Source organism: Ostrea edulis, chromosome 4 (assembly GCF_947568905.1).
Source record: "Ostrea edulis chromosome 4, xbOstEdul1.1, whole genome shotgun sequence".
Lineage (NCBI taxonomy): Eukaryota > Metazoa > Mollusca > Bivalvia > Ostreida > Ostreidae > Ostrea > Ostrea edulis.
In genome coordinates, this window is record NC_079167.1 from 84,970,184 (window position 1) to 84,993,009 (window position 22,826).

Genomic DNA, 22,826 nt, shown 5'->3' on the forward strand with positions numbered 1-22,826 from the left:
AATAAAAATAGTATGGACGAGCATCTCGAGGTCCCTGTAAAAGTTATCACATATATTTATTATGTGATCTTTCGGGTTGACTGATACATTTTTAAGCGGTCCATCGGTTAGCATCAATCATTGTTTGAAGAAGCTCACACAGGTAAACGCGTTATCGGCTATTCGGTTGTTATCGGACATTCGTTCAATGATGTTGTATGTTTGGGAAACATAGGGTAAGTTCATATGTGGTTTTTATTGATAAATACACATTTTATGCCGCGGTAATTGTAATACTAAATAGGTATGTGATCACCCTTTCAACAGCTAAAAGCGTATTCTCTTTAGAGAAGTCGAGAGGCATAGCCTTCATCACACTTCAAACAATTCCCATTTAAGAGACTAACAGCACTGAAAATAGAAAATTCGTTATGTATTCTGTAAAAATCTATCAAAAATGTGATACTAGAGCAGTAAAGAATTGTATTTATTCAAGAGGGGATATTGATTTGCATATTTAGACTTATATAATCCTTTAGAAAATAATAGATAGAAATAAACTTACAGTAAAAGAACAGTAAAGTTTATTAAAAACATGGGGTGCGATAAAAACGTGTGATCGGCAATACGGTAGATGTTATCGGAAACTTCGGTTTTTCAGTATTTATGTTATCGGAAATAAGGTTTCCATCGTGTTTCAACATACCTTATACAGCATTAACTTATTTAACTAGACACTAAATTGGTGTTTTAGTGATAGAAAATTCGTGAAACTCGTGTTGTTGAGTGTCCGGAACGAAGTAATAGAGACTTATGATTATAGTAGTTGCGTTGCGTCATCCTCATCTGCTGGGTACTGAGTTGATGAATCTAATGGAAATTAAGAGTTTTTCTGGTGACAATTTGATTGATAATATATTATTTAACGTCCCTCTCGGAAATGTTTCTCTCATATGGAGACGTCACCATTGCAGGTGAAGGGCTGCAAAATTTAGGCCTATGATAGGTGCTTACGGTTTTTGAGCAGGTGGGATCTTTATCGTGCCACATCTGCTGTGACACGGAACCTCGGTTTAAGCGGTCTCATCCGAAGGACCGCCCCATTTAGTCGCCTCTTACGACAAGCAGGGGGTACTTAGGACCTACTCTAACCCGGATACCCACGGGCAATTTGTATATGTGTGATTAACTGTTAGACAAAATAGTAAGGTAGTACATGTAAGGTATGGGGCATTTTATACTAGGGAGAGGGAGCTTGGACTGATTTCAAGTTATAAAATGATCGAACAAAAAAAAACAAAAAAAACAAAAACAAAAAAAAAACCAAAAAACAAAAAATTCCTAACAATGTGAATTTTAGAAAACATTTCAAAAATCTAAGCCTTCATTGAATCCGAATTTTATATTTTTGTTTCAGATCCCATGGATGATTTCACGTGTTACTACTGTAGCTTCTCGACCTGCCATTCCGAATATAGTAGAACATTGTACCGATAACCATCCCAATGATGTTATTAAATACAGACAATTTATTTAAGTCATTAATGATTTAACACGTGAAATACCAAGGCTATACAATGGGAAAATTTTAAAAGTTGGGGGGGGGGGGGGGTGAGTAAGCACAAAGTACATAAATATATGTGTACGCAGTTGCGTACTCGCGTATAAGCAGCTACGCGTTTGCAGAGTATTCTATGTCTCTGTTACAAGGTAAAAAGATGCAAAACTCTACGTATTTTTGTATCTGATAGTTATTTTAAATCTAACTTTAATGTAATATACATAGAAAATAAGCAAAGCCCGAAGAAGAGACCATACAACTTGTTTATAAAAGCAAAAAAGGGCAATTAATTGCACTTTTTATTAGAAGAGAAGTCTTTCCCACCTTATGTTATTTCATATACAACTCATTAAATGGTCAATGCTGAGTGATTCGTGTGATTCTTACTATTCTCTACATTAAAATCAACCTAATTACCGATAACCAAAACCGGAGTTTCCGATTACATTCAAAACAATCAACTGAATTTCCGATAACGAATTAAAATCAAAACCATTGCTTGTAGATTGACAAAACTTGTTTCAACGACACTGACCATATGTTATATTGTTGACAGTAAGTAATGGTTGATAAATTGCAAAAAAATTTGTTGTCAAATCAAAAACCACTAACAACCGACTAGCTGATAATGCGTTTACCCGTGTGTAGGTTGTCTGCAGAAATGTTTACCACTGGTAAATTTTATTGGCAAACATTGGTACCATTGTCGTACCAATGGTATAAAATTTTGACAATGGTAACTTATGTCAACCAATGTTAGTACTCTGAACGCACCCATTTAACCCCTTGGGCAACCTCGTGCATTTTCCATAATTTTAACGTCAAGATAACCGAGGTACATTTTATGATGTTTGTTTTAACTTTAACCCTGCTGCGAAGTTTATTGTGACGTCACAATAAGTCCGAGTTGTTGTACTTCCATAGTCTCTGATAGTGATACAGTTAAATCACCTGGTTTTGGTTGATACAAAAACAAGCAAGTAAATCAGCATTCAAGGAGAATGGAAATACAAAATCTGGTTATCATAGACCACTGTATTTCCCTGTTTGTACCTTCTAATACGTTGACGGCGCGGTTTTACCGTTAAGGCGATCTCAGCTACATACAAGTTATATAGATGAGCGGACTCCAATTTCAAATGCACTTTTGTAGTCTTGCTTTGTTTCGGTATAATAAACAATTTATTGCATGAATGTTCAGGTGATATGAAAATTTATTCACCCAAGAAAAATCATATTACCCTCGGGTGGACATGATTTTTCTTGGGTGAATCAATTTTCATATCTCCCTCACTATCACTATTTCACCAGTGTAAAAATTAAAAACATTATTTCTTAGAACAAGCAACTCTTGATACTACGGTCTCCATGGACGCCAGCTTGAAGCCGCCTTTGCCTATCATTTTCCGGCTCAATCGGCTTACCCGGCGAGATGCGTGAGCAATTCCGGCTCACAATCAAGTGTGTTGCCGGTCATCGCAGGTTAGCCCGGGTACGCCGGATTGTTAGAATCAAGTATGCTAAAAGTATGTCATTTTGTAAACCAGTACTCCGTGTATACCTATGTACTTATTGACTGACAATGGACGGTGAGTTTATTGTCCACAAGAGAGGAACTATTAACTTCCCCAAGGTGCAGGGAATTAACGGCTGTGATGGGGAAACAAATCGCTATTGTTCAAAGAACCAGTGAAGTATTTTATCATGCCGCAAATTACTCAATGTTCACACAAAGTAGAAATACTCTCTATAATTGGTTGGAGAATAATGCAGGGGGTAATGCCTTCACTGTGCGATAAAGCCCTGGTCACATAGAAAATACAGCTGCAACAATTGAAATTGACATTAGCAAAGAGGCATCAGAGGTCATCAAAAGATCTCCGAAAAGGTCACAAAAGGTCTCAGAAAGGTCGCAAACCAAGGTCTTACAACACAAGGTCTCAATCTGACTAAAGTACAGACCTATATTAATTATATACGTCTGTATTTTAGTCAGATTGCACAAGGTCTCAGAAAGGTCACACATCGCAAATTCTTAGAAAGGTCGCACATCGCAAATTCTCAGAAAGGTCACACATCACTAAGTCGCACACTACAAGGTCTCAAAAAGGTTGCATACCACAAGATCACACATCACAGGGTCTCAGAAAGATCACACATCACAGGGTCTCAGAAAGGTCACACATCACAGGGTCTCAGAAAGATCGCACACCACAAGCTCTCAGAAAGGTCACACACCACAAGGTCTCAGAAAGATCACACATCACAGGGTCTCAGAAAGGTCACACATCACAGGGTCTCAGAAAGGTCACACATCACAGGGTCTCAGAAAGGTCACATACCACAAAGTCTCAGAGAGATCACACAGCACAGGGTCTCAGAAAGGTCACACACCACAAGGTCTCAGAAAGGTCACAAGGTCGCACACCACAAGTTCTCAGAAAGATCACACATCACAGGGTCTCAGAAAGGTCGCACATCACAGGGTCTCAGAAAGGTCACACATCACAGGGTCTCAGAAAGGTCACATACCACAAAGTCTCAGAGAGATCACACAGCACAGGGTCTCAGAAAGGTCGCACATCACAGGGTCTCAGAAGGGTCACACATCATAGGGTCTCAGAAAGATCACACATCACAGGGTCTCAGAAAGGTCGCACATCACAGGGTCTCAGAAAGATCACACATCACAGGGTCTCAGAAAGGTCGCACATCACAGGGTCTCAGAAGGGTCACACATCACAGGGTCTCAGAAGGGTCACACATCATAGGGTCTCAGAAAGGTCCGATATCACTGGGTCTCAGAAAGGTCACACACCATAAGGTCTCAGAAAGATCACACATCACAGGATCTCAGAAAGATCACACATCACAGGGTCTCAGAAAGGTCACACATCACAGGGTCTCAGAAAGGTCACACACCATAAGGTCTCACAGAGGTCGCATATACAAGGTCTCAGAAAGATCACATAGCAATTTAGTGAAGCATGGAAAGAAAACGGGGTACAATTAATTTGGTCCTTGAGAGGTCGCAGTACCATGTGGTCTCGTATTACTCTATTCTGTGAATCGGTAAAGAACCAGTGATTAACTGGCGTATCAGGTCTGGATTTGTTGAAGAAAAAACTTAGGTCAATACTTGGACTTAAGTCTGGGATTTTACTACAAAAATTTACTGCTCAAATAGCAGAAATCTCGAACTGAAGTGAAATTCAAACCAGGTTGCAAAGTGGTTCTGCAGTGTGCATTGGTCATTTGTGGCTGGGTTGCAACCGCAATCAAACTTACAATGTCGTCCAAATGGTGGAATTGTCTCTTGTTTTACAACAGCATTGAATCACATACCTGATAAACAGTTTCATAACTATTTGTCATGGGAAACTACTAATAGTCTTGAAACAATATAAACGAAGAAAAAGATGGTCGATCTGTTCGCGAATGATTCATACAATTTGCGAATTCCCGGTGTCCGATATTTCAGAATATCTTTTAAAAATATTTTTTGACACACACGCACGTGCTTGTAAGAATTAATTTTCTCTACGGATCCCGAATCATCATGCAAAAGAAAGTGACGTAGAAAGGATAACATTTCCAGAATGGATAGAGATACGGTAAAGTTCTGTTAGATTGTTTTGTGGGATTCTGATTGTTTTAAGGAGTCATGATTGGTTTTTTTTTTCATTTTGATTGTTTTGTGTGATTTTGATTTTTGTGTGTGGGATTTTGATTGTTATGTGGGATTTTAATCGTTTTGTGTGATGTTGTTTGTTTTGATTGATTTTTCATGTGATTTTTATTATTTTGTGGGGTTTTGATTTTTTTGTGATTTTGATTGATTTGTGCATGGAGTTTTGTGGGAATTTGATTGCTTTCTGGGATTTAAATTTTTGGGAGATTCTGATTGTTTTTCTAGGATTTTGATTGATTTTTCAGGTTATAATTGATTTATGATATTTCTATTGTTTTATGGGATTCTGATTGATTTGTGGGATTTTTGGATTTTTTGGTGGATTCTGACTGATTTGTGCGGTTTTGATTGATTTGGGAATTCCCTTTCCATGACCTTAACTTTTAAAATCTAAAATTGAAACCAAAGAGGAACCAAAATTATTTACACTAGGTGCCACACCTCCAAGTTAATAACAATCAGACAAGTAATGTGGCTGAAGTCTTGTACACAAGGCCAACCTAAGAACAGATACAACAATCAATACAGCCCCACCAAAACTGTGTTAAGAAGGGATAATTAATGACACTCTGATATTTTATACTTATCCCTGTCAGCTTCAGTACTCATCGCTAAATGTACAGGCCATTAACAATGTGCTCTGACACCAAGAACCTTAACATTAATGAGGAAATCAAAGGTGATATTCTCCTTACTAATTACAATCGACAATATGGTTTATTTCTTTATACATCCCTGAAAACGTCAATACATAGATGTAATAAAACAGTACTCATTTTGTAAGCCTAGGGCTCTATCAGAGACTCAGATCTGTCTACCAATATCTCAACGCAGAACAATACTTCTTAACCTACAGAACATAGATAAATGTCAATATCCCATAGAAAGACGATTTACAAGGTAAGAACAGGTCTCCTTCTGGTTCTGGGTCCTTTCTAATGGCGTGATACCATGTGAGAACTAGATATCCACACACCCAGTAACCATGTGCTAACTTTGATTTTCTAAGTCTATAATCCTCAGTGCCTCCTTCAAACTCAGCTTCTTTGATCTGTTTTTCTTAATATACTGCAAGAAACAAATTGTAGTTTAAAAATTTTGAAGGGTACATTTTCTGTGTGATGTACTTATAATTTGTGTGATGTACTTGTACATTGTGTAGTGGTTATTTACTGACCCTTTAGTGTTGTGTAGTGATTGTTTACTAACCCTTTAGTGTTGTCTTGTGATTATTTACTAATCCTTTAGTGTGTTGTGTAGTGATTGTTTACTAAACCTTTAGTGTTGTGTAGTGAATGTTTACTCACCCTTTAGTGTTGTGTAGTGATTGTTTACTCACCCTTTAGTGTTGTGTAGTGATTGTTTACTAACCTTTTAGTGTTGTGTAGTGATTGTTTACTAACCCTTTAGTGTTGTGTAGTGATTGTTTACTGACCTTTTAGTGTTGTGTAGTGATTGTTTACTGACCTTTTAGTGTTGTGTAGTGCTTATTTATTGACCCTTTAGTGCTGTGTAGTGATTGTTTACTAACCCTTTAGTATTGTGTAGTGATTGTTTACTAACTCTTTATTGTTGTGAAGTGATTGTTTACCAACCCTTTAGTGTTGTCTAGTGATTGTTTACCAACCCTTTAGTGTTGTGTAGTGATTGTTTACTGACCTTTTAGTGTTGTGTAGTGATTGTTTACTGACCTTTTAGTGTTGTGTAGTGATTGTTTACTGACCTTTTAGTGTTGTGTAGTGATTGTTTACTAACCCTTTATTGTTGTGAAGTGATTGTTTACTAACCCTTTAGTGTTGTGTGGTGATTGTTTACTAACCCTTTAGTGTTGTGTAGTGATTGTTTACTAACCCTTTAGTGTTCTATAGTGATTGTTTACTGACGTTTTAGTGTTGTGTAGTGATTGTTTTCTTACCCTTTAGTGTTGTGTAGTGATTGTTTACTAACCCTTTAGTGTTGTGTAGTGATTGTTTACTGACCTTTTAGTGTTGTGTAGTGATTGTTTACTAACCCTTTATTGTTGTGTAGTGATTGTTTACTCACCCTTTAGTGTTGTGTAGTGATTGTTTACTGACCTTTTAGTGTTGTGTAGTGATTGTTTACTAACCCTTTATTGTTGTGAAGTGATTGTTTACCAACCCTTTAGTGTTGTGTAGTGATTGTTTACTGACCTTTTAGTGTTGTGTAGTGATTATTTATTGACCCTTTAGTGCTGTGTAGTGATTGTTTACTAACCCTTTAGTATTGTGTAGTGATTGTTTACTAACTCTTTATTGTTGTGAAGTGATTGTTTACTAACCCTGTAGTGTTGTGTGGTGATTGTTTACTCACCCTTTAGTGTTCTATAGTGATTGTTTACTGACGTTTTAGTGTTGTGTAGTGATTGTTTTCTTACCCTTTAGTGTTGTGTAGTGATTGTTTACTAACCCTTTATTGTTGTGTAGTGATTGTTTACTAACCCTTTAGTGCTGTGTAGTGATTGTTTACTAACCCTTTAGTTTTGTGTAGTGATTGTTTACTAACTCTTTATTGTTGTGAAGTGATTGTTTACTAACCCTTTAGTGTTGTGTAGTGATTGTTTACTAACCCTTTAGTGTTGTGTAGTGATTGTTTACTAACCGTTTAGTGCTGTGTAGTGATTGTTTACTAACCCTTTAGTGTTGTGTAGTGATTGTTTTCTTACCCTTTAGTGTTGTGTAGTGATTGCTTACTGACCCTTTAATGTTGTGTGGTGATTGTTTACTAACCCTTTAGTGTTGTGCAGTGATTGTTTACTCACCCTTTAGTGTTGTGTAGTGAATGTTTACTCACCCTTTAGTGTTGTGTAGTGATTGTTTACTAACCCTTTATTGTTGTGTAGTGTTTGACCCTTTAGTGTTGTGTAGTGATTGTATACTGACCCTTTAGTGTTGTGTAGTGATTGTTTACTTACCTTTTAGTGTTGTGTAGTGATTGTTTACTAACCCTTTAATGTTGTGTAGTGATTGTTTACTAACCCTTTAGTGTTGTGTAGTGATTGTTTACTAACCCTTTAGTGTTGTGTAGTGATTGTTTACTAACCCTTTAGTGTTGTGAAGTGATTGCTTACTAACCCTTTAGTGTTGTGTAGTGATTGTTTACTAACCCTTTAGTATTGTGTAGTGATTGTTTACTAACCCTTTAGTGTTGTGTAGTGATTGTATACTAACATTTCAGTGTTGTGTAGTGATTGTTTACTAACCATTTAGTGTTGTGTAGTGATTGTTTACTGACCCTTTAGTGTTGTGTAGTGATTATTTACTGACCCTTTAGTGTTGTGTAGTGATTGTTTATGTTTACTAAACCTTTATTGTTGTGTAGTGATTGTTTACTACACCCTTTAGTGTTGTGTAGTGATTGTTTACTAACCCTTTAGTATTGTGTAGTGATTGTTTACTAACCCTTTAGTGTTGTGTAGTAATTTGAACAAGAGATGTTTGTAAAACACATATGCCCCCCCCCCCCCCCCCCGGTGGAAAAATTGAAAAGGGTTATACACACACATCATTTAATCGATAGTAGTATCATCAATTCAAAATATTGAGCAGACAATATCTTCCTATGTCAATAGCAGATTGACCATGTGACCTAAAAATCAATAGGGGTCATCTACTCCTTACTCCTTATGCTGTACCAGTGTACCAAGTTTGGTGTCAATCAAGCAAATAATTCTTAAAATATAGGAGACAATATATTACTATGTCCAGTTCAACAATTGACCTTTGACCATGTGACCTCAAATCAATAGGGGTCATCTTCTCCTAAAGATGTACCAGTGTACCAAGTTTGATGTCTGTCAAGCAAAGAATTCTCAAGATAATGAGCTGACAGTATATTCCAATGTCCAGTTTGACCCTTGACCTTTAACCATGTGACCTAAAAATCAATAGGGTTCATCTTCTCCTGAAGATGTACCAGTGTACTAAGTTTGATGTCTGTCAAGCAAAGGGTTCTCAAGATATTGAGTGGACAGTATATTCCTATGTCCAGAGTAGATTGACCCTTGACCTTTGACCATGTGACCTGAAAAACTGTAGGGGTTCTCTTCTACTCATAACCAACCCACATATGAAATATCATTATGATCAAGTGAATGGGTCTCAAGATATTGAGTGGACAACATGTGATCTACCGATCGACCGACCGACATACCAACCAACAGACAGGTGCAAAGCAATATGCCCATCTTCTTTGAAGGGAGCATTATAATGTGTTGTGTAGTGATTATTTACTAACTCTTTAGTGTTGTGTAGTAATATAAACAATGTGATTTGTAGTGATTGTTTACTAATCATTTCTTGTTGTATTGATAGTTTACTATTAACCTCTTGATGTCCTCTAGAGGTTTGTATTAATTGTTTACTAAACCTTTCAATATACTGTATTTTGATTGGTGTTACTTTTTACTAACTTTTTTTGTGTCCTCCAGTGTTGTGTAGCGGTACTTGCGGTCAATGGATTCAGACATGGACCGGTACAGGGCCTGCTGGGAAAACAGGAAACTCTTAGTCAGCTCCAGCTGTTGTTTCAACATGTCATGTAAGGCCAGCATGCATGGATTGTACGAGGTCATACCTGTAAATACAAACAGTCAACTAAACTCACATCAATGTTGACCACTTTGGAGATAGAACACCAGGGTAGAACCTCTAAGCAATTCATCCCTATGCAACTGGGCATATTCATGTCTCCCCTCTTTCAGGGGGAGACATATTGTTTTTGTACTTTCCATCCGTTCATCTGTCTGTCACAAAATCTTGTGAACACTTCTCCTCCTATATGACTTATTGGATAGATTTGAAACTTTGTGCAATGCTTAATTGCCATTTGTAGATGTGCATATTGTCGAGACAGGAGGATCCAATTATTTTCCTAAAAGTTATAGTGGATCTAAGAGGGGTGGAGGATGTAAAATAGTTTGTGAATGCTTCTCCTCCTATATGGCTTATCCGATAGACCTGTATGATATTTCAATGCCATTTGCAGATGCGCATTTTGCAGGGACAGGAGGATCATATCGTTGTCCTTAAAGTTATAGTGGATCTGAGGGGTGGAGGGTGTAAAATAGTTTGTGAACACTTCTCCTATGTGGCTTATCGGATTTCATATTGTTTATGTTCCTGCTCATGCTTTCTCCTCCATACCATGCAGTACATTACGGGGAGGTTTCATTTGGAGCACTTTCAATTTGGGGAGCTGGGGAGACTTGTTTTTCATAAAACCAATCTCTAGTCTTAAATATTAACATCAAACCCCATTCATTTTATATGGCTGTCAATTTTCAAAACCCCCTCCTACTCTGTGGTGAAGGAATACAAGAGGTCCAAGGGCCACATCACTTACCTGAAAACTTGCATTTTTCCATGACATGAAATTTCAAAACATACACACTCTGACCTTGTCCTAACCTCCAAGGTCATAGCATAAACTTAAATCTACACCACTGAAGAAAGCGTACATATCTATTTGATGAATCATACTAATGTGGTTCTTGAGAAGAAGTTTTCATGGAATTTTCCATTATATTCCTCAGCAAAACTTGAATTTACAAAACTCAAAAAATGATTATATATCACTTTGAAAAATAACTGCACCCATGTGGTTCTTGAGAGGAAGGATTTTAAAAGCTACTTCCTGAATATGACTGCAGCAGCATTGTCAACAATAATAAATACCATGATAAAGCTACCGATTACTTGCGGTGAACATACATCATCATATTAAATATGAGCACTGCAATTGATTTACCAATGCTACAGACATGAAATTCTGCATACCTGAGAAATTTAGTACCATTAAATCTTGTTTGAGGTATTTAAGCCCCTGTAATCAGCGACTCAGAGGCACATAGTGTTTGGTCTGTTTGTATACAGAAACTTTGGCCATAACACTGGAAGGGATAGTGATAGGGATTAGATATTTCACTTATGTATTCCTTTTGATAAGACCTTTCTTTTCATACCAAAAATCTTGACCTCATGACCTTGACCTTGGAGTTTGTTCATATGGGGGCATCATTGTTTTACAAACACATCTTTTATTTTATCTCTTTATTCTCCAGTTAAAACTTGTTATGTTTCAATAAAAACCACTGTACATTATGTGAGGATGCTGGATATCATTCTCATGTGTACTGTCTGTGTGGTTCTGGAGGAAAAGATACCAGTACTTATGTTACTCCAAGCCTCAGCAAGGTTCAGTAACTCGTATTACATCCAGAAATGTGATTCCTAACGTATAAATTTCACCTTTTATTTTCATTGGGGGGGGGGGGGGGGGGGGGGGGGGTCCTTCTCATTGGACATTTTGGTGAAGGATATTCTTGAATGCAGTTTTGGTGCCCATGATGTAGAAGACTGCAGATATCTTCAGAAACTTACAACATCACAATGTTGACTTATTCTATATTCAGTACACTTTGATTTTGAAGTACATTTTAGTGAAGAGGATAAATCCTGTACCAGAAATTATCACTAAGTATGTAGCAAATCAAATGCAAAGTTCAAAACAAAATATTTACAAACTCTTACGCCATTACTGAACAATAGAATTATTTCTGAAAGCATGTAAAAATAGGTCTCAACTCTGTTTAAATAGTTCCAGATGGCAGGGAGTAGGAGTTCTGATCATATATACATGTACATCTATGACTTTGTATTTACAGAAAATTTTCAGGGGAAGTCAAGAGTTATGATGCGAACATCGATAATTACTGCTGTCTACAACTTCTTGGGAGAACCTCTTGATATCAAAGTTTACATCGTAAATGTCTTTCATACATTATCTTTGTTACATTTCTGGAAAACATAACTTTTTTTATTTTCATAATCACTGCAGCAAACAAGTCAAACTAGACACTGTATGGTATATAAACTGATGAAACTTGTTGACTTGTTTGTTTCTATAATTCATTGTGTAGGTAATGATCAGTTGTCTCATAAGATATGGATACAATGGTATATAATGTTCAGTTCTTAATCATAATAACATACAACAGAAAAACTGCACATTAAAGGGGAAAAAATTCATGTTCATTTTTTGTTACCTTAGGGATGGAGTAACTTAATATTCAACAATTTTTCCTATATATTCATATGTGAAACTAAAATCCCTGTAAATGCCCTAAGGGCCATTGTTTAAACAAATTTCCATACCCCTTTACTCAAGGATGTTTTGGCTAAGCTTGGTTGAAATTGTCCATGGTTCTTGAGAAGAGTAAAATCTGAAGTTGACACACAGATGACAAACATCTATCTGTAAACGTCACAATTTTTCTGCTCAAGCTTTGGCTTGGATTTCTTGAAAAATCTCTTAAGTTTGAATTTTCTTCTATTTGAGCAGTCAAAATTTGAGTAAAATCTCAGACTTAAGTCCAAATTTCGACTTAAGTTTTTTCGAGAAATCCAGGCCTGGTGAGCTAAAAACCCAAACTCTTCAAAGGTTTTCCTAACCTGAGAATTCTCAGAACTATACGATTAGTTGTGCTAAATGCCCTGTAGAGGGTTTGGTCTGCTGTACTTAATGCCCTGTACAGTGTTTGGTCTGCTGTACTTAATGCCCTGTACAGCATTTGGTCTGCTGTACTTAATGCCCTGTACAGCGTTTGGTCTGCTGTACTTAATGCCCAGTACAGTGTTTGGTCTGCTGTACTTAATGCCCTGTACAGCGTTTGGTCTGCTGTACTTAATGCCCTGTACAGCGTTTGGTCTGCTGTATTTAATGCCCTGTACAGTGTTTGGTCTGCTTTACTTAATGCCCTGTACAGCGTTTGGTCTGCTGTACTTAATGCCCTGTACAGCGTTTGGTCTGCTGTACTTAATGCCCTGTACAGCGTTTGGTCTGCTGTACTTAATGCCCAGTACAGTGTTTGGTCTGCTGTACTTAATGCCCTGTACAGCGTTTGGTCTGCTGTACTTAATGCCCTGTACAGCGTTTGGTCTGCTGTACTTAATGCCCAGTACAGTGTTTGGTCTGCTGTACTTAATGCCCTGTACAGCGTTTGGTCTGCTGCATTTAATGCCCTGTACAGCGTTTGGTCTGCTATACTTAATGCCCTGTACAGTGTTTGGTCTGCTGTACTTAATGCCCTGTACAGCGTTTGGTCTGCTGACAGGAGAATGTCTAAATTTCTTTATAACTGCCCTGTAGAGTATCTGGGATATATCTGAGACAGGAGGATACAGACTGTACCTTTTTACAACTCACCCTGTAGAGAGTCCAGGCTGATGACAAAGGAGGCTATAGACTTTTTACAACTCACCTTGTAGGGAGTCCGGGCTAATGACAAAGGAGGCTATAGACTTTCTACAACTCACCCTGAAGAGCGTCTGGGCTGATGACAAAGGAGGCTACAGACTTTTTACAACTCACCCTGAAGAGTGTCTTAGCTGATGACAAAGGAGGCTACAGACTTTTTACAACTCACCCTGAAGAGCGTCTGGGCTGATGACAAAGGAGGCTATAGATGCAGGATCTATGAAGCCCGGGCTGTAGTTAAACCTGTAGGTGAGGCCTGGCTCCTCCGTCTGCAGTCCCACCTCTGTCGTCCTCATTCTCCTCCTCTTCTCCTCCCACGCTGGCTTCACTGGTTTACGTCTGAAGAGAGGGAGATTGATGATTATTGACTTGTCTTTCATTGCCTATACATGTACTTCAAATCTTTCAAAAAAACTTTTCACACCAAGATGTTCTCTGGTTATAAAATTTCAAATGAAATTGAAGAACCTAGGAGTTGTCCGGCTTGTTAGATTTATCTTTGTTTCGTGCAGCAGACGTTTTTTATTTGACTTGATACATGAAGGTTAAAAGATTTTTTATTTGACTTGATACATGAAGGTTAAAAGATTTTTTATTTGACTTGATACATGAAGGTTAAAAGATTTTTTATTTGACTTGATACATGAAGGTTAAAAGTTTTTTTATTTGACTTGATACATGAAGGTTAAATTTTTTTTTATTTGACTTGATACATGAAGGTTTAAAGTTTTTTTTATTGACTTGATACATGAAGGTTGAAAGGTTTTTTTATTGACTTGATACATGAAGGTTGAAAGTTTTTGTTAGCTTTAATATTGGTCTGTTTGAATGGTTGTTTGTTTATTCATAAAATAACACTTGTAAAGTAATTTGAGTTATTACATAAATTATATAAAAGGTTACAAAAGTTAAAGAGATCTTGCTCTGAAGCAAGGATTACTCAGCCTTTAATAGTTAAGATAGTTTTATTACTCAACATGCTTTAAATCAGCATATTATGCTTACTTAGTTTAAGCTTTAAGTACTGGCAATTTAGGGGAAAAAAATTCTACCAGTGTATCATAGTAGGAGAAAATTTGACCCAAGACGTAATATTTTCAGACATGACAAACCTTTCTGTTTTTTCAGACTCCTCCGTTTCTGTGTCTGTTTCCACGGTTACCTCAGACTCACTCTGAAAAGTCTCTGTGTAATCGTCAACCTCAGTAATCCGTGAAGACACTCGGCTGAGCCTGTGTGAATCTATAATACGCTCAGATATCGTATCATCAAACTCATCTGAGTAAGTCCTGTGAAAACTACTGACATCCTGTGTCTTTATTTCCGACTCGAGGACGGAGTGAAAGGAGGTTGTCTTCCTCTTCTGAGGACCTAATTCCTCAGGAATGTCTTCTATTTCTGTTTTCACTTCCTCACTGGCCACACTTGGAGAGCGGTCAACAGAAGCACCCCCCAGTAAATCCTCAACAGTCTGAAGTCCAAAAAACACGTCCTCCTCCTCTGATTTCTGTCTTTTGAGAGCAGGCTTTTGGGATTTGAATACACTTTCACTCTTTTTTTTAGACTTAGCTTTAGAAGTCTCCTTGGTTTTTGTTTTGGACTTTTCCTTTGTTTTAGAGTTTGATGTCACTAACACAGGCTCCAAAGCATCAATATCCATTAAATTAACTGAATCAAAAATGTAAATCATGATTAGTTACTATTAAAGTTTAATTTGATATTTCTGCATCTGCATTTTGTTGTTACATTACCAATGTTTCTTTTTACAGAAAAAAATATATAGTACTACAACCTTGGATATCATTAACTGTAATAAAATTATTAACTGTCACAACATTTTAACTGTAACACATTCTGGGAAAAGTGCACGAGGTACGCTAATAAGATGGTTTCATGGTCAGCATTAATTTCAGTGCAAACTGACAGACCATCTTTTAAAACTAATTTTATTCATATTTCTACAACCGTAGTATTTTGTATGCATTTGTTTCATTTCATCCACAGAATACCACAGTATCTTTCAAAAAATCCAACATAAATTGTAGAACATGTATCTCTAAAGGTTCACAGTCATAATATTCATGATATGTAAGTTTTAAAATAGACTTGTTTTAATCACTTACATCTAAAGGCATCATCGGAGCTTTCGTCGTATTTCTCACTTTCTAAGATGTCAGACTCGGCAGAAGAGGACTTTGAGGAGTGGGAGCGATGAAGTTTCGGGGACCTCCCTCCTCGTCTGTGAGGGACAGGAGACGGCGATCTGGGGGGACCCGGAGAGTGTGACTTAAAGGGGCCTGGAGAGGGAGATCTGAAGGGGCCAGGGGAGGGCGATCGTCTGACTGTGGGGGGTTTTGAGTCCGGTGAGGGAGAGCGTTGGATTGTTGGGGAGGGTGTTCTTGGTCCCTACAAAATCAGATAAAGACATAATTCAATAAAGTCAGATAATGCCAATCAAATAAAGAATCAGATACAGACAGAATTCAACAAGAGGTGCTGTGAGCAATGCTCACTAAGAATACCCCCCGCTTACCCCAATCTCCCAAAGGGTGTTGGTAATAGGTATAAACTACCTCTTTTCTGAGTGTAAAAAACAAATGGCATGACAAACCGAACCATATTGCTACTTCAATGTCCAGTGCACGTGACCTTTGACCATTTGACTCCAAAATCGATAGGGAACATCTTCATCCCATGGGTAGTCCATATGTATGATATGGTGACTGTAGGTGGAAAGGATAACGCTTTAGAGCCGGGAAACCATATTGCTACTTCGATGTCCAGTGCGCGTGACCTTTGACCTTTTGACCCCAAAATCGATAGGGAACATCTTCATCCCATGGGTAGTCCATATGTATGATATGGTGACTGTAGGTGGAAAGGATAACGCTTTAGAGCCCGGAAACCATATTGCTACTTCGATGTCCAGTGCACTTGACCTTTTGACCCCAAAATCGATAGGGAACATCTTCATCCCATGGGTAGTCCATATATATGATATGGTGACGGTAGGTGGAAAGAATAATGCTTTAGAGTCCGGAAACCATTGCGTCTACAGACGGACGGACGGACGGACGGACAGACAGACGGACAACCTGATTCCAGTATACCCCCCCCCACAACTTGTTGCGGGGGGTATAATAATATATAAATATTGCATGTAGTTGAGGATAACATTGAAAATTTTCACCCCGAGAAAACCATTGTCAACTGAGGCATAGCCGAGGTTGACAGTGGTTTCTCATGGGGTGAAAATTTTCAATGTTACCCTCAACTACATGCAATATTTGTTTTATTATACTGAATGTTATATAAACAACAAAGCAGAAAGACTTACGTCTGTTGACATTTGATCAATAACAGTCATGTGACATTTCGCATATCGATGTGGGTATTCGTGTTTATTATAAACGCTCAAACGACGTCGTTTAACAATCTACAGTGAACCATATGCGCATAAATTTGACGCATGTGATAATTTTTTATAATATCACCCGTTGTCAAGTACTGTTACCCGTTGCTAGATACTATCACTCTGGAGCGCATGCTTTCTGTTCTCAGCAGGTAACAATATGCTTTTTCAAATGCTTCTCAACCAATCAGATTCGAGTATTTTACATGAAAGTATAATAAAGTCAAATAATGTCAATCAAATCTATTAAGTACACAACCATGTCTGGAAATAAGTCAGAATGATTAAAACTGATTTATAGTTTTTATGAATTAGAAGCACTGCTGCCTTAAATGTAGATCAATAAGCATTTACCAATGAAGGCCTTAAAGAGATTTTAAATAAAGGCATACAGGAGTGTCTAGACAAGATCACTACCTTTTGTCTTCCCTTGCCTCCATGGAAACTTTCAGAGGAGTCTAGTCCTGCCACAAACTCTGCCAGACTCTCTTCACCCGATGACAGAACTACATCAGCAGACAACCTGGTCAGAGCAGCTACAAAACAACGACAAGGATATTCACATACAACAAAACAAAGACGAGGATATTCACACACAACAAAACAACGACAAGGATATTCACACACAACAAAACAACGACAATCATATTCACACACTCGTGAAAAGTTTACCCACCAAACATGGACCACTAGAATTCCTCTGACAATATAATGCATATATACTATAGGATTAAACATTCTTTTTGAAGAATTTATCGATATGTAAACTCTGGACATATTATTCACAAACTGAATAAAAGTGTGAAGCACTTTTATGTTAAGTTTGTGAGTAAAATGTCCAGAGTTTACACTTCGACAAATTCTTCAAAAAGAATGTTTGATTCTTATAATTCCAATTCGTTCCCTGTATTATCAATTTCAAAAATTTGAATAGTTTCCCCACACTATGTTATTTGTTTTCAGGCGCGTATGTATACATGGCGTTTTTGGATTTACTGATGTGTAAATTCTTGTTTAAATTCATTTTTGTCTAATCAAAACAACATTGGAATTACGGGTATATATATATATATATATATATTATTATTACCATGTATTACCGTAGAAGTGGAATTTTTAGTTAAACACAAATTTAGCAATCTTTCCATAAAAATGGGGACATATATTTAACGAGAGTTAATCTTAACGACTTTATAATTCCAGGAAAGATAATTATTACCTCCAATATGGAATAAATTATTTGTCATATTCAAGTTTAACGATCTCGTCTCTCTCGCTAATAATGCCAAAATTAAATTCTCGCTAAAAATTCTGCTTGTAAATACGATATTCAAACATTGTAACATTATACTGTGTATGAACCAATCAATAAGAGGTGATATTTCTAATAATAAACAGTCTTCCCCTGTGCCTTGCCTTTTTTGTTGCTTGACTTCTTAGCTGAGCTCTGCTTCCCCGAAGCCCCTAATTGCGGGGAAGGACTTCGCTTTCTTTGCTCTGGTTGTGGAGATGGACTTCTCTTCCTCTGTGACTCGGGTGCTTGGGCTTTATTCTTCATGAATTTGGATCCATCTTTTCCAATCTTCACACTGTCGGAGTCTGCTGATCTTGGTCTTTCGTTGTAACTGCCGAGCGCAGATCCGGGCCTGGGAGTCTGTACACTCTCACTGCTGTCTGTCTCCAGAGTGAACATAGGTTTTCTCATCTCTGCTGACCGTTTGGCAAATTTATTACTAAGGGCAGATGCTTTACTCAGAGCAGAAGACGTTCGGAGGGATTCTTTTGGTTTGTTCCTTGCCATTTCCCCGGACACTGTCGGCACGGGGCTGGCATTTGACACCTGCGGTTTCTTCACATACTTTGCACTCGGCAGTGAGGTCATCTCAGTTTGCTTCTTCTTTAAAAATTTGTTTCCTGATGTTATGAGTGGGCGTTTCTTGGCATGAGAGGAGCTAGTCTGAGTGTGAGTGTCAATATCACTGGAAATCGAAATTTCTCCATCCTCAAAATTGACCATCTTCTTGTGTTGGTGGCTTGTTTTCTTAGTGAGTGACTTGATGTAATCCTAGACAATACATAAGTTTAATGGTATGAGTTTGTGAATGATTTTCTTAATGTTTAAAGTATTTATTGCTTTAATAGACGCAAGACTTAAGAAAAGTCAAAACCATTGTAAAAAGTGTACAATTTAATTTCAGAGATTTCATGCTTTTCATTCTCTACAACTTCATTCCCAACTGAGTAACTGGTCCAAACAAACACTACTATAGTGTAAGATAGCCACACAATCTACACTATATCACTTTATTTGCAAAATGTTATATTCTCATAAATACACAAGGTTTATATTTGCATTAATACACAAGGATACCTTAAAGTAAAAATATCTCAAAGGTCATCAAATTGACCGTCACAAAAATTATATCTCACTGGCAAATCTGTTTAGGCAAGATTGTGGAAATAGAAGTCCCAAGAAATTCATGTAATTTACAATACAAAATATCAATGCAAATACACATATATAGTGTAAATATAAAACCCCACATAACAATGGTTCTATGATTAATCAACGATCTTACGTTGAGGTCATCTTCTTCCTCTGTTGTTTTGGATACTTTTTCCCCTTTCAGCTGAGACTGAGCCTTCTGTAGCAGGGCGCTGGTAGACCTTCTTTTAATCATCCTGTCACCTGCACCCAGAAAATTTCATCACTTATTTTTTAGCACACTATGAAGGTAGATGAAGCAAAGATGTATTACATAAAAGCTACAGATATAGTAATGTAACAATACAGATTTTCATTACTTTGATACAACAATATTGTTCCATATCTAATTAGGCTAGATCATAATGTACTCTGATGTCAAAGGAGCACTTTCTCAAAAGTAGGCAGTGACGTCACAACTAAATCTGAATGTAGACAGTATGTCACACTTTAATCTGATTGTAGGCAGTGATGTCACACCTTAATCTGAATGTAGGCAGTGACGTCACACCTTAATCTGAATGTAGGCAGTGACGTCACACCTTAATCTGAATGTAGGCAGTGACGTCACACCTTAATCTGAATGTAGGCAGTGACGTCACACCTTAATCTGAATGTAGGCAGTGACGTCACACCTTAATCTGAATGTAGGCAGTGATGTCACACCTTAATCTGAATGTAGACAGTGACGTCACACCTTAATCTGATTGTAGACAGTGACGTCACACCTTAATCTCATTGTAGGAAGTGATATGACACCTTAATCTGATTGTAGATAGTGACATCACACCTTAATCTCATTGTAGTTTGGACCACCAATTCTTTCACATGAAAAACTCTGAACAATCACACTGTTTTATAACAATATTAGTTTTAGGTTAAATACGACAACTGAAATCTGAATTCTAATTAAGTGACCCTTACCCTAGTAATTTTCTTTGCTTTCTTTTTTTTTTCATCATAGGTGAAATTTTGGTTCAAAGAAATAATACTTCTCTTTTTTCATTTTCCTTCGATTTGGTTTGCAATTTATGTCATAATAATTATATGATTAATTCAATGGAGTTTACCCAACACTCAAGCATGAGTTCAAGAAGAAGAAGGTCTCACTACAGGGACTTGTCACATATACATCATTTTGAGTTAAATCATTGAGGATTCCATTTACAACTTTTCATGAAACAAGTACACATTATTATCTTATAGTCTAAGAGTAAGTCTAAGCACATTGAGTCGTATTTTAAAGTTGTGAGGTGGGGAGCAAATGGAGAAAATTGTTGCCATCATATCTGTATGAAAATTCTTTGTTACATGTAGCAAGAAAAGTATTTCTGTCGTATAAAATAGGGGGAGGTCACAATTCATCGGTTCAACCTTGCATTTTAACTATTGTACGTGTTTGAAGATTGATGCATAATTTGTGATTAATTTTTATACATAAAAATATTGTATCGTTCCATTGCAGTCAGTTGTTATGACTCGGGAAAATGTCGCTAAATAAATATCTACATACGGTATAGAGGAAATAAACGGTATTGTGAATTCTTTTTTTTTTAAATGTTTTTGGTACTAGGGTATTCGCTAACAACAATCTGAAAAAATAATCTTCAAATCAGGCAATATTTTTGCACTCATCATAACACAAATTGTCTCTATAAAATTTACAACACAGTCAAAAAATTTCATATCAACATTGCTTCGCAAGAGGAACGGGGGCTGACATTCAATGCACATTGTGAGTGTTTTTATTTGCAGAAGTATCAGACATTCTAGCACTTTTTCATCGTTTCACGTGAAACACAAAGAGGTGTACGCCACAGGTGTTTTTCTTGGTTGTACGGGATATATTTGCTCTCGCGAGACAGGGATAATTGCGTATTTGCGAGTTTATCTCACTATAAAGATTAAAGAAAGTGTTCCCAATCTTCCTAATGGTATGCTTCATACTCAAACTCGAATGTCTTTGGTCTTTACGCTCTAAAGTAACGTATTACAACCCATATGAATTACGAACCTCGTAATGCTGCTTTCACAATATCATATCAAGTCTGTGAAACACAAAATAATAACTAGAAAAATGCATTTAAACTGTCAGTAACTATGTTCAAACATGTTCGCCAGTTTGAGAAATTGTAAACAAGTTTGGGTCTGCAAAGCGCTTTAGATTAAAAATAAAATTTTAAAACCATAGTCGGTAATGCAACTAATTTTCCGGATTGATTAAGCCTGAACATTATCATACAATCAGATCACATAATCTTATATTGATAAATACTTGTATTAGTCCTCTACCGGTGAATTTCGGGAACTTCACTTCATCCGTCCGTCTGACTGTCATTTAGATTCATTTTTCCGCACTTTTTTTAGTCAGGGGCGGATCCAGGAATTGTGGTTACGGGGGGCGCCACTTTATGAGGCAGTGGGTGCAAGGCGAAGCCCTGGTGGGGGTCCAGGGGGCGAAGCTCCCGGAAGCTCCTGGATTTTACAGATTTTATGGGGCTTGAAATATTTCTCCTATTAAGTCATTTGTACTATTTTCTATCATCTTAATTAATAAGGGGAAATTAATAAAATGACCCAAATTTCAAGGGTTTTTTTTTGGAAAAAATTAAATTCTCCCAATAAAGTAATTCAAGAAATCAAAGGATTTTGTCATTTATTTCTCCAGGAGTGAAAGAAATTATTGCTTCTTTTATTGTTTAGTACATTTTTCTAAACAAGATACCGCGATTTACCTTAAATTTGAAAATTTTAGGGGGGGGGGGGGGCGCCGGCTGCGCCCCCTCTAAATCTGCCACTGTTAGTCATGCTCACAGATATTCATCACATGCCCCTGAAGTGCGGATAGCTTGTATCACAGGAGCCTGGAGTTTTATTAATTATTAAAATAAAATTTCATCAAAAAATCTAGGGGGAAATGCCCACCGTCTTCTAACCCCCCCCCCCCCCCCCCCCCCCCCACACACACACACACAAATGCTTACAGAAATCATGCATGGTTTGCATTCTGTTACTACTCTCAGATCTATAACAGAAGAATCAGAGTCAGAGCCCAACGATTAATTGAACAGATAGCTAGCACCACACCTACATGTACATCCACAGGGGTTTTCTAAACCAAAGAATAAAAAAGAACAAAAATCAACAACTTTCATTTTTACAAGCCATAGTCGCAAATCACTTCATTCACGCTTCATCATTGATTAGGTACTCCCGGACTCAGTCACAGGCACTTGAAGTATGGATACTACTATACCCCCCCCCCCTTTTTTTCGCGGCGATAATTTCTCCGAAATGTGTGGATTTCCCGTTTTATCTCACCCCATTTCAATTTATGTAATTGTTTCATGCTTTTAGTAAGCTTTGAAGATTGGTCTTCTACCGGTATGATAGAATATTTATATTTTCTTAAGTTATATTTGTG

At 37.3% G+C, this 22,826-nt stretch overlaps 1 protein-coding gene across 2 annotated transcripts; it reads right to left on the bottom strand.

Moving 5' to 3' along the window:
- Window positions 1-5,925: 5,925 nt before the first annotated feature.
- LOC125670951 (serine/arginine repetitive matrix protein 1-like) lies at window positions 5,926-21,543 on the bottom strand. 2 transcript variants are annotated; one of them, XM_048906404.2, is made up of 10 exons: window positions 21,417-21,540; window positions 20,327-20,412; window positions 19,497-19,606; window positions 18,334-18,982; window positions 17,335-17,453; window positions 15,629-15,911; window positions 14,618-15,173; window positions 13,675-13,844; window positions 9,661-9,824; window positions 5,926-6,299 (listed from the first exon to the last, which is right to left on the bottom strand). In XM_048906404.2, exons 3-10 carry the CDS (start codon window positions 19,596-19,598, stop codon window positions 6,222-6,224), a joined length of 2,121 nt encoding a protein of 706 aa, XP_048762361.2. In that variant the 5' UTR covers window positions 19,599-19,606; window positions 20,327-20,412; window positions 21,417-21,540; the 3' UTR covers window positions 5,926-6,221. The 2 variants fall into 2 exon arrangements, with proteins under 2 accessions (XP_048762361.2, XP_048762362.2); XM_048906405.2 differs by lacking the exon at window positions 20,327-20,412 and having other exon boundaries at window positions 21,417-21,543.
- Between the last annotated feature and the right edge of the window lie 1,283 nt (window positions 21,544-22,826).